This window comes from Lithobates pipiens, unplaced genomic scaffold (genome assembly GCF_037356315.1).
Source record: "Lithobates pipiens isolate NorthernLeopardFrog02 unplaced genomic scaffold, aLitPip1_a1.2 Scaffold_23, whole genome shotgun sequence".
Lineage (NCBI taxonomy): Eukaryota > Metazoa > Chordata > Amphibia > Anura > Ranidae > Lithobates > Lithobates pipiens.
The window spans coordinates 87,436,108-87,449,022 of record NW_027507785.1 but is presented as its reverse complement, the minus strand read 5'-3'; the positions used below and the strand labels follow the sequence as shown (position 1 = coordinate 87,449,022).

Sequence of the window (12,915 nt, the reverse complement as noted above, 5' to 3'; positions counted from 1 at the left end):
ATCCAAAGTCCGTCAGACCGAGTCCGTCAGACTATCCGATCGTGTGTGGGCTGCAACGGACTTTAGCTTCGCAAAAGTCTGACGGACTTTAGAAATGAAGCATGCTTCAAATTTTCCCGACGGAACTCCGCCGGACCCGGTCCCCTTCGAAAAATCCACTCGTGTGTATGCTACTCCGACGGACTAAAACCGACGCTAGGGCAGCTATTGGCTACTGGCTATGAACTTCCTTATTCGAGTCGGGTCGTACGTCATCACGTTCGAATCCGTCGGAGTTTAGTGTGATCGTGTGTGGCCAAGTCCGTTCGGCCGAAAAGTCTGTCAGAACTCCGTCGGAACTCCGGCGGAACTCCTTTGGAAGTCTGTCGGACATAAGTCCTCTCGTGTGTATGGGGCATTACAAACCACTTTGACCTACAGGTAAGCCTAGATTAAGGCTTACCTGTAGGTCCAAGAAATATCTCCTAAACCTATACGGTTTAGGAGATATTTACAAAAAGACAGGCACCGCGGTCTACGAAGCATGCGCCGTAGACAGCGGCGCGCAGGCGCACTGAGCACGCCGCAGATCACGGCGATATGCCGCTCGTGTCGGCTCCCGTGTGCATGCACGGGAGTGACATCATCGCAGCTCCAGCGAATCACAGCGCTGGAGCAGTGAGACCCGGAAGTCACTCCGGGATACATGGCAGCGGCGAAGATAAAGGAGGAGGACCGCTTTGGGGGCTACGTTCTCAGGTAAGTTATTCATAATGAGCTAGTATGCTATGCATACTAGCTCATTATGCCTTTGCCTTGCAGGTTGCATTTAAAAAATAAAAATAGCCTTTACTTCCTCTTTAAGGTGACCAGATTTTTTAAATGAAATCCGGGACATAATTTTTTTTTTTACTAGTAATGGCGGCAATCACCGCTCTCTGCCCATCGCCGCTGCCGCCTGCCTCACAGCCTGTCAAGTCTTACTCTCCAGGCCCTGGCTACTACTGGGTGGGGAGCGGAAGAAAATCACTCCGCCAGGGAAGATAAGGAGATAAGCAGGTAGGCTGGTGGCCGGGACTTGAGCCAAGGCAGAAGAACATGCGAGCAGAGCTGGATGGGCATGCCCCCGAAACTTAAGAAATATTCCTTCCACTCTGACCAGCACATGATCATCAGAAAGGGGCACAGATAATGGAAAACAATACACCCCCCTAAGCTAGTAAGAGTGGGGGGGGGTGTGATTCAGATTTTTTATTTTTTATTCTGCACTTACAGTGTTTGAAATTGCCCCAGCCCCTGTTCAAATCCAATCCGGGGACAAAACCGGGGACAGACTTGGTCCAGAGACAGTGTCCTCAATCCGGGGACTGTCCCCGGAAACCAGGGATGTCTGGTCACCCTACTCTAAGTGACCAATGAGGCCACCCATTACAATAAAACAACCCTTTACTTTTTGCCTTGAAGGGCAATGTTAGGGGGTCACTTAAAGTGAAACTTAACTGTATCTGATCATCACAAATTAAAAACGCTATTTAACCACTTGCCGACCACTGCACGCCAATATACGTTGGCAATATGGCAGCAGTGGGCAAATGGGCATACCTGTATGTCCCCTTTAATTGGTGGGGCTAGCAGGTGCACGCGCTCGCCGTGCCCGCGGGACCCATGGACTTGATGTCCACCGGTCTCCCGGTGATCGTGTCACCGAGCCGCAGAACAGGGAGATATAAACAAGGCATTTCCCCCGTTCTGCCTTGTGACATGACAGAGTTCACTGCTCCCTGTGATCGGGAGCAGTGATCGCTGTCATGTGAGTGGAAGCCTATCCCCTCCCACAGTTAGAATCACTCCCTAGGACACACTTAACCCATCACAAAGTAAAAACGCTATTAAACCACTTTCCGACAACTGTGCGCCAATATACGTCGGCACAATGGCAGCAGTGGGAAATTGGCGTACCTGTAAGTCCCCTTTAATTGGCAAGGCTAGCGGGTGTATGCACTCAATGCGTACAGCATGACCGTGCCCACGGGACCCCCAAACTTGATGTCCGCCGGTCTCCCGGTGATCCTATCACAGAGCAGCAGAGCAGGGAGATGTAAATAAGGCATTTCCCATTCTGCCTTGGGACATGACAGATTTCACTGCTCCCTGTGATCAGGAGCATTGTGCACACAGCTGAGCTGAGCACACAGCGCATGGCAGTTTGTTGGGTAGGGGGCTGTGTACCCGCAGACAAGTCAGGGTGCCCATGCTGACCTGTATTCAGTGGGCAATGGGAACATAAACAACAGAACTGGACAACAGAGCAATGAAAGAAGGTGGCCTGGTCTGATGAATCACGTTTTCTTTTACATCATGTGTATGGCGTTACTGAATAAATGCCACTGGCAGGAAAGGGGTTAACACTAGAGTATGATCAAGGGTTTAAATGTGTTCCCTGGGAGGTGTTTCTAACTGTGGGGGGAGTGGACTGACAGGAAGTACAGAGAGATCGCTGTTCCTAGTCACTAGGAACAGGCGATCACTCTGTATTCCCCTGACAGAATGGGGGTCTGGTTGTTTACATTGACAGATCCTTGTTCTCAGTGGCGTAACTAGAACCTTCAGGGCCCCGATGCAAGAAACCATGGAGGGCCCCCCTGACCTCCAGCCAGGGCTCTTCTGACTGATCCCGGGGGCAGCAGGACCTGGATAGGAGGGGGAACAAATCCTCTCCATTTTCCTCCTGCAGTTACTTAATTCCTATCAGAGGGAGAGGAGGAGAAGCAGACTTTTAGTGGCTACAGGAGAAAAATGGAGGGGATGTGTTCCTCTAAATGCCCCCTCCCCCATCTAGGTGTTCAGGGGCAACATGTGCGCTATCACAATTGTGAACCCTGTAGTTACGCCCCTGGGATGAGTGCCAGTGGTGGTGGTGGGGGATGGGATTAGTGGCAGCAGTGGTGTTTGAGGAGGGATAGGATCAGTGGCATCGGTGGTGGGGGATGGGATGAGAGGCAGTGGTGAGGGAGAGATGAGATGAATGGCAGCGGTGGGGAGGATGGGAAGAGTGGCAGCGGTGGGGAGGATGGGAAGAGTGGCAGCGGTGGGGAGGATGGGATCAGTGGCAGCAGTGTTGGTTGGGTGGGGATGGGATCAGTAGTAGCGGTGGTGGGGAATGGGATGAGTGGCAGCATGAGTGGCAGTGGTGAAGGTGATGGGATCAGTGGCAAGGGTTGTGGTTAGGGGGTGGGATCAGTGATGGGGGGGTTGAATGGGATGAGTGGCAGATGTGGTGGTGGGAATGGGATCAGTGGCAAGGGTGATGGTTGGAGGGGGATGGGATGGGATGAGTGGCAGTGGTGGTGGGAAGATGGGATCCGTGGTGAGGGTGATGGTTGGGGGGGTGGGATGGGATGAGTGGTGGGGAGGGGAATGGTATCAGTGGCAAGGATGGTCGTTGCTGGATGGTCATGGTGGGGTGGATCAGTGGCAGCAGTGGTTGTGGTGGTGTGGGGGGTATAAATGGTGGTGGTGTGCGGGAGGGGGAATCAGTGGCAGTAGTGGTGGTGTGGGGGGTATCAGAGGCAGTAGTGGTTGTGTGGTGGGTATCAGTGGCAGTAGTGGTGGTGTGGGGGGTATCAGTGGCAGTAATGGTGGTGTGTGGGGGTATCAGTGGCAGTAATGGTGGTGCGTGGGGGTATCAGTGGCAGTAATGGTGGTGCGTGGGTGGTATCAGTGGCAGTTGTGATGGTGTGTGGGTGGCATCAGTGGCAGTTGTGATGGTGTGTGGGTGGTATCAGTGGCAGTTGTGGTGGTGTGGGGGGTATCAGTGGCAGTTGTGGTGGTGTGCGGGGGTATCAGTGGCAGTTGTGGTGGTGTGCGGGGGTATCAGTGGCAGTTGTGGTGGTGTGCGGGGGTATCAGTGGCAGTTGTGATGGTGTGGGGGGTATCAGTGGCAGTTGTGGTGGTGTGCGGGGTATCAGCGGCAGTTGTGGTGGTGTGTGGGGGTATCAGTGGCAGTTGTGGTGGTGTGCAGGGGTATCAGTGGCAGTTGTGGTGGTGTGGGGGTATCAGTGGCAGTTGTGGTGGTGTGGGGGGTATCAGTGGCAGTTGTGGTGGTGTGGGGGGTATCAGTGGCAGTTGTGGTGGTGTGCGGGGGTATCAGTGGCAGTTGTGGTGGTGTGCGGGGGTATCAGTGGCAGTTGTGGTGGTGTGGGGGTATTAGTGACAGTAGTGCTGGTGTGGGGGGTATCAGTGGCAGTTGTGGTGGTGTGGGGGTATCAGTGGCAGTTGTGGTGGTGTGGGGGTAACAGTGACAGTTGTGGTGGTGTGGGGGGTATCAGTGGTGTGGAGGGGGGATCAAAAGATGTGTGCCACTCACTTGTAGATCACTTGGTTCCCCCTCCTTGCTCGGCCTTGCTTGGGTGAGCAGGGAGGCTGGGCTGGGGCCTGTGATTGAAGGTGTGGACGGAGACGATGGGCGGAGCAAGCAGGGACAGAGAATTTGGGCGGAGACTGTGCGGGCAGAGGGAATGGGCGGAGAGGATGGGCGGGGAGGATGGGCGGAGCAGTCGGAAAGGATGGGCGGAGCTTACCGGGACTCCGCGTAAATGACTATCTCCCGGGCGGCGGCGGGCCCCCTTACAGTGGCGGAGCTCAAGGGCCCAGTCGCAAATGCGACTGGTGCGACCCTGATAATTCCGCCACTGCTTGTTCTGGCTCTCTGTGGAGTGATCACGGGTCACCGGTGGACATTGTGCCAATTGTATCTATTGCATGAAGTGACGTACACCTATGGTGATTCAAGCAATAGGGCCAACCTGCCTCTGTATAATGACATTGGCTGGTCAGCAAGTAATTAAAGTAGATATCTCACGCTTACCCAAAAACCAATTGAAATGTTCTTATGAAAGGTGCTGCAACTTAAAAAAGTCTAAATACTCAAATACATACATAACAAATACGTGTGCAACCTATTAAAATATGACAGTGCTAAAAAGCTCAGAAAAAAAAAAGTCCACACTTGAAGGTGTCATTTACTGTAAATCTTATAATAAAAAAATGTGTCCAAAAAGGTTCTCTTTGTGTGAGTTCATACATATTTGTGCTTAAAACGGTGCTCTCTCCAAGACACAGAGAATTATGCGCCTCTTACCAGAAGTAATGGATCCCAGATATTAGGATTAGGATATTAACTTTGCCTGGATTTGAAAATATCTCATACACTCCCGGCTCCACCAATCATCCTGCTGTTAGTGCTCTTTGGCACAAAAGTATCATGTTCCCAGTCAATGCCTCATAAGGGGAAACGCGTTGGGTAGAGCTGTGTTCTGTGACGCCCCCACTCACCAGCCTGCAGGATAAGGTCCACGGCTGTGTCTGTTTTTTTGCCTTATTACGACTGAATTCTTGTAAGTGCAATCAATTATCTTTCAATAAATGTCCATTTTTATACACTATGAAGTTTCTCGCTTTTTGATACTTTTGTGCCAGAGAGCACTAACAGCAGGATGATCGGTGGAGCTGGGAGTGTATTTTTCTTATCCAGGCAAAGTTATTATCCTACCAGGAAGCAGCTTTCTTACCAAAGTTTCAGGAGTGGAACATCACAGCTGATTTTTATCCCAACAAGCGTGTGAGATCCCTATCATCCCTATCATCTGGGATCTATTACTTCTGGTAAGAGGTGCATAATTCGCTGCGTGTTGGAGAGAGCCCCAATTTAAGCACACATGTGTATGTACGCACACTAAGAGCACCTTTTTAGACACTTTTTTTTAAATATTTTAATGACACCTTCAAGTGAGGACTTTTCTTTTGCTGAGCTTTTTAGCACTGTCATATAATATAATAGGTTACACTCTTATTTGTTATATACAAAGTAACTTTGCAACATCTTATGTTGAGTATCAAGATACCTTATTGTACACTTTCTTTGTTGCCCAAACTGGCTGCTGTCCCTCCACTAACTTTCCTCAACCTTCTGCTTCCAACTTCCCATGTCTCCTGCTTTACCAAGTTTTCTTTTCTTCCTTCAGATGCCTTGTTACCTTGCATATAGAACACTGCCTTTAACATTGATTGGATGTAGAGTAAATTCATTGTTTTATTTTCCCCTTTCAGAATGAGGTTCTATGCCAACTCGATGCTTCTGTCTCACTGGCTCATTTTGGCCTACGTCTTAATGGTGTGCTGTAAGCTCCTATCTGCCTCAAGCCTCCATTCCCGAGGGCAAACAGGTAAGGTGTTAAACTCATTGTCTGAGGCTCACACCAATTAATAACCAGTCCAATATTTAGCCACAAGCTTGCTGACAGTGTCTTCGAATACCATCACCTGATATCGTACTGTACATTTAAAGGGAAGCACTAGTAATTTTTGGTCATATTTCTAAGGGCATAAGCTAATTGTTTGTTTCAATTCATATAAGGGGTGAGTGTCCTCCTCTGAGCCATTGAGCTATGTATAAACTCAGATTGAGGGGAGAGTGTCCCTCCTCTGAACCATTGAGCTATGTATAAAGTCAGATTGAGGGGTGAATGTCCCTCCTCTGAGCCGTTGAGCGATGTATAAACTCAGATTGAGGGGAGAGTGCCCTCCTCTGAACCATTGAGCTATGTATAAACTCAGATTGAGGGGAGAGTGCCCTTCTCTAAGCCATTGAGCTATAAATAAACTCAGATTGAGGGGTGAGTGTCCCTCCTCTGAACCATTGAGCTATCTATATATATATATATATATATATATGAACTCAGATTGAGGGGAGAGTGCCCTCCTCTGAACCACTGAGCTATGTATAAACTCAGATTGAGGGGAGAGTGTCCTCCTCCGAACCATTGAGCTATGTATAAACTCAGATTGAGGGGCGAGTGGCCCTCCTCTGAACCATTGAGGTATGTATAAACTCAGATTGAGGGGAGAGTGTCCTCTGAACCATTGAGCTATATATAAACTCAGATTGAGGGGAGAGTGTCCTCCTCCGAACCATTGAGCTATGTATAAACTCAGATTGAGGGGCGAGTGGCCCTCCTCTGAACCATTGAGGTATGTATAAACTCAGATTGAGGGGAGAGTGTCCTCTGAACCATTGAGCTATATATAAACTCAGATTGAGGGGAGAGTGCCCTCCTCTAAGCCATTGAGCTATATATAAACTCAGACTGAGGGAAGTTTGCCCCTCTTCTGTGCCATTGAGTTAAGTATTAACTCAGATCCTAATAATTATGTCTGTGTTTTAACCACAGCAGTAACCCAGGTATCTGAATCGCTGGATTACCAGATTTCGGCTATGTACGCACAATAGGATTTTCCAAAGGATGTTGGCTCAAACATGTCTTGAATACACACGGTCACACAAATGTCTGAAATTCAAGAACACGGTGACGTACAACACGTACGACGAGCCGAGAAAAATTAAGTTCAATAGTCAGTGCGGTTCTTCTGCTTGATTCCGAGCATGCGTGGACTTTTTTGCGTCGGAATTGTGTGCGCACGCTCGGAATTTCCAACAAGTCTTGTTGTCAGAAAATTTGAGAACCTGCTCTCAAATATTTGTTGGCGGAAATTCCAAAAACAAATGTTCTATGGAGCATATGGAGCATACTATGGACGAACATCCAACATTTGTTGCCGGAAAATCCTATCGTGTGTACGGGGAATTACACTTATCACTTGTGGACTGCAAAAGGATGAATATAATTTTTTTTTTAAAGGTAATATTTAATACTTCAACCAGGAACTCACAATATACACATCTACTAAAAACTCATTCTTGCAAAATGGACCATCATAGATTTATAGAGTTGCTCCTAGGAAGAGTCTTTTCTAGAGCAAAATACGACCACAGAGCAGTTTCATGTCAATACATTTCAGCAGAGGATTAACAATACATAGATCACAACATTGTTAAAGGGATAAATATCTGCAACATGCAGTAGATGGTGTGATGTCTGTTACACCTCTGTATCTTAACAGCAGCAACTGTAAATACGCAAAAAAACTGCACAAAAAAATAAAAATATTCATGTTACTAAATACATTCACATAGAATAATACAAATAATACACAAGATCTAAAAAAAATGAGTAAACTACTAAATATGTACTAGACAAATAAAAAGACATAAATTGTCATAATGTTTTTAATCCTTATTATTTTCTGCTATTCTGTTTTTTTTCTTTTTAATTATTTTCATTTTTTTTTTTAAATTAATACACAAAGAAAATTGTAAAAAGATGTGTACATTCTCTTCAGAATGTAATAATCTATTTTTATTTCCTATTATTGTTTTTTTTTTCCTTTCCAGCATATTTTATTATTCTTCATATTATCTTTTTTTTTTTCATCCAACCAAAAAGATGTAAAAAGGCTCATTGTTGTTCTGCGTATTTTCTGTATCAGCCGTTACCTGTTTGTTTAGCTTTATTTTGAAGCAGGAACTCTATCATGGCTGTAAAATGGAGCCTGGAGCTGAATTATTTAGTATAATTTCTTACAGTGTAATGATCTCTGCTACATACTGTAGTCGGCTCTGCTCCCAGATGGGGAATGACTTAGCATAATGCATGTGTAGTAGGGGAAGTGAAGGCGGTATTACATTTAGACAGTTTTCTTCATAAGTTTTTCTCAGACCACAATGGAATGATGCAAAGTATTTATTTTTTATTTATTTTGGAAAAAAAAAACTTGCATTTTACTTTTCATTACTAAATAATTTTTGTGCTTTACATATTAAGGCTAAATTCCAGGAAGGCAAAAAACATGAATGAATAAAGTTATAAGTTTATTAAAAAAGACTACATCTATTCTTAAATGCAACAAGTGTAAAGACCTGAATTTGACTTGAGTATCCTGTATTCCAGGGCTGGTTTTAAGGCAGGGCAAAAGGGGCAGCTGCCCTGGGCCCTGTCATTGTTGTGGGGCCCAAAGCAGCTGCCTCATACTTGCCAACTATCCCAGTTTAAATCCCCTCGCCCCTTGAGGTTTTAGTCCTGCGCTGTGTCCCGATATCTCAGTGTGAAGTGCTGCTACTAATGCTGCCCAGCTCTGCCCTATTGTTGTGTACAGATGACTCACCTGCAGACCCTGTATTTACATGTAAATCACCGGCATTCATATGTAAATACTGGCGGCCGGTGGCATTGATATGTACATCATATCTCCTTGAGGTCATATCCACAGTAATCTCTTGCAATGAAATCAACAAGCAGAACTCATGTGCTGTGACCTCTAGAAACTAACCAATGAGCTGTAATGTGTTCTGTACCCTCTAGCAACCAGTCAGTGAGCGGTAATGATACACTGTAACCTCTGGCAACCAATTCGCAATCGCTGCCGGATCTGATTCAGTAAACTGATTTTGAGTCTAGCTGCTATTTATTGTATGTCTCAGAGCAGGTGAGAGTAAAACTACATGGGGGGGGGGGGGCCCAAGATAAGTTCTGCCCAGGGTCCACTCAATATTAAAGACGGCCCTGCTGTATTCTCTTATTCAGTATCACTTAGACTGGGATGGTGGGGTGCAGCACCTGGGGCTGGTAAAGTGCGCTGCATGCTGCATGTGCCGGCAAACAACATACTGACAGGAGGAAAGAGCAGAGAGATAACTTCATCTGCCTGTTGCTACTCCCTCATTCTCCAATCACAGGCTGGGGCAGGGAGGTGACAGATAAAAATCAGTACACCAGCCTGGCTGTGCTCTCCTTTTGGGCTTGAACATTGTACTGTGCAAGTAAGAACACAGCAATTGCACTGGGACGCCAAACCAAAATGGGCTGCTGGTGCCATTTACACATACGCTGCAACACACAGTGTGGGATGTATTTACAAAATTTGCCCACTGAAAGTACATGTACATTTTTTTCTGTGTGAGAGGGGGAAAAAAATATTATTAGGCTTTTCCCTGTGCTGTTTGAATGATTCAAAATGGAAAATATTGCATTTGGCCACTAGATGGAGCTAAAAACCATAGTAAATTCCCTGATCTGTTCTGTGATCAATGAACACAGAAGCACTCATTTCTGAGTGTTTCCAGGTTCAGAGCTGTCAGAAACCCAGGTGAAAATTACAATAAAGGAAATAAAACTTTATTATTATTTTTTTTTTTAAAGAAACCTCTACACACAAATGCAAACAGTGATTGTGCCACACAACTTTTGTTCTGCGTTCTGGGCTTTTATACCAGGGCATATACTGCCCTAGACATTCATATCGCTAGGTGCACTGTTCTGTAGCTGCACTGTCCTGCCGCAGAATTTTTTTGCCTCTCATAGAGTTTTACAGGCTGCTGGCAGTTGGCATGGAAGGTGCGCCTGTGCCTTACACCCGCACCTAAATGCCCGGAGTCTCATACATCAGAGCTAAACACCCACTGTGCATGAGGCTTAAAGAGCAAAACTGATTGGTTACCTTAGGCAACTGCTCCCATTTTGGAACTCTACTTGTCTGTACTTTGACATCCGTTTAGCTATATTGGCAGTGGCGTAGCCTTAGGAATAGCGGAAATAACAGCCAAAGCCAGGCCTCAGAATGGAGTAGTGAGAAACTGTCTTATTTTACCAACAGGAAACATCACGGTGGGGTTTTTATTAGAAGAGGCTTTCATGCATGCAGATTTGTTATATTGGACCTGATTTGTCAAGCAGTATTAGTATTTAATGTACCCTAAAGTGCTCTTAAAACATGCAAAGGTGAGTACTCAGGCAGTAGTACTGCAGGTCATTTTAGCATGCCTTAAGTGCTTTTAAAACCTTGTGCGTTACATTTGCGGTCTCTATATGCAGGGGCAAAAAAGTTACAATAGCTACTGCATGTTTGTAAAAATATTAGTTGTTCTATACAGCCAGTCCTTGTTACAGTCAGTATCTCTCTAATATTGTGTGTGAATCATGAAACCAAGACTTACTTTTTATTAGGCTGCATTGTTTTCCCTAGTGGGTCCCCGATCTAACTACAGAATTCACTTGAGTGGAACTTACTCCTGACCCCTGTACTCGTTAATCCTGACCTCAGTACTATATGCAATACTTACTTCTAACCTCTGCTCTTGGTGTGTTACTCACACCTGATCTTTAGACTCTGTGCATAACTTTATCTTGACCCCTGTACTCTGTGTGTTGCTTACTCTTGATCCCTGCACTCAGTGTATTAGTGTGTTACTTACTCCTGACCCCTGAACTCCGTGCATTACTTACTCCTGACCCCTGTACTCAGTGTGTTATTTACTCCTGGCCTCTAGACTCTGTGCATTACTTTTTCCTGACCCTGCACTCCGTGCATTACTTACCCCTGATCCATGCACTCCTTGCATTACTTAATTCTGACCTCTGCATTTTGTGCTTTACTTACTCCTGACCTTTGCACCCTGTGTGTTACTTACTCCTGACCACTGCACTTTGTGTGTTACTCCTCTCCTCAGCACTGTTTGCGTAACTTACAGTAATTCTGATCTCTGCACTCTGTGCGTTACTTACTCCTGATCACCAGACTCTGTGCGTTACTTTCTCCTGACCTCTGCACAACGTGCATTACTTACTCCTAACCCCGGGGCTTATTGCATTACTTACTTATGACCTTTGCATTCTGTGCTTTACTTGCTCTTAAACTGTGCATTTTTTTACTAACTCCTGACCACTGCACCTTGTACGTTACTCCTCTCCTCAGCACTATTTGCATAACTTACAGTAATTCTGACCTCTGCACCCTGTGCATTACTTATTTCTAACACCTGCACTCTGTACATTACCTACTTCTGACCTATGCACTCTGTGCATTGCTTACTCCTGACCCCTGAATTCTGTACATTACTTACACCTCGTACTCTGTGTATTTCTTACTTCTGAACTTTACACTCTGTGTATTGCTTACTCCTAACCACTGAACGCTGTACATTACTTACTCCTGACCTTTGCACTCTGTGAATTGCTTACTCCTGACCCCTGCACTGTGTGTGTTACTTACTCCTTTCCCCTGCGCACTGTGGGTTATGCACTCTTGGCTCAGAGCAAAAATGGCACCCCAAATCATAACCGACTGTGGAAACTTCACACCGGAGCTCATGCAACTTGGATTGCGTGCCTCTCCACTCTTCCTCCAAACTCTGGGACCTTGATTTCCAAATAAATGAAACGAAATGACACTCTATGTGTAACGCATCTATAAAAAATATACGAGTTTGACTTTTTGAATTGAATTACTGACATAAATTAACTTTTTGATGATATTCTAATTTTATAAGATGCACCTGTATGTGAACCTAGTTTTGTTTATTTTTCCCGAACGCGTTCTATTTTCTTTCTTTCCACTAGAGGGCTCTGCAAGGCAATAAATAGTCCCAGCAATCTCTCCCACTAGCTTCTTTCATTCAAGTCATAATTCTGCTCTTGCTAATGAAAATTATGAGTCATTTGTAATTTTATGAAGCACAATATGTCTTATCACCGGGTGCTTTAAGTACAGTGCGGCTTTTTATTTCATATATTATTTAAACCTGTGTAAATTTAACTGGAAAAATATGCATTGTGAAAATCCTAGGCGCTATAAAGTAAGGGGGTCCCTACTTAAATATGGCAACAGGTTTGCTGAAAGAAAAGAAAATTGACATTGATGCAAACGAAACCTCCAATGTGACACAAAATAATCTACTGTCAATCCTACAGCATGTAAAAGCAATGACAATAAATACCCAATGCAAGCTATTTGTTATGAAACCTCATTTTTTATGGAGAAGATTGCAGTGCATTATACAAAAAGTGTAACATAGTGCACCATGTGATTATTCAGGGCCAATCACAGGAATGCAATTCATACTGCGTTGCAAAGTTTATCATTGGAACAATTTATTGCATAATCAGAGTATCTAAGGAACTGTAATACATTATGATGCAGTTTGGAATCTAGACACTTGAGGGCTTTTATCAAAAGCCAAGAAATGCCAAAAATGCTATACTATAA

General features: G+C 45.2%; 1 protein-coding gene across 1 annotated transcript in view; it reads left to right on the top strand.

Moving 5' to 3' along the window:
- Positions 1-12,915, top strand: part of TAFA4 (TAFA chemokine like family member 4) — a 337,297-nt gene that overhangs the window by 144,679 nt on the left and 179,703 nt on the right. The window contains exon 3 of the mRNA XM_077451977.1: positions 6,088-6,203. Within this exon, the coding sequence (XP_077308103.1) occupies positions 6,088-6,203 (116 nt within the window). The remainder of the gene's footprint in view (positions 1-6,087; positions 6,204-12,915) is intronic.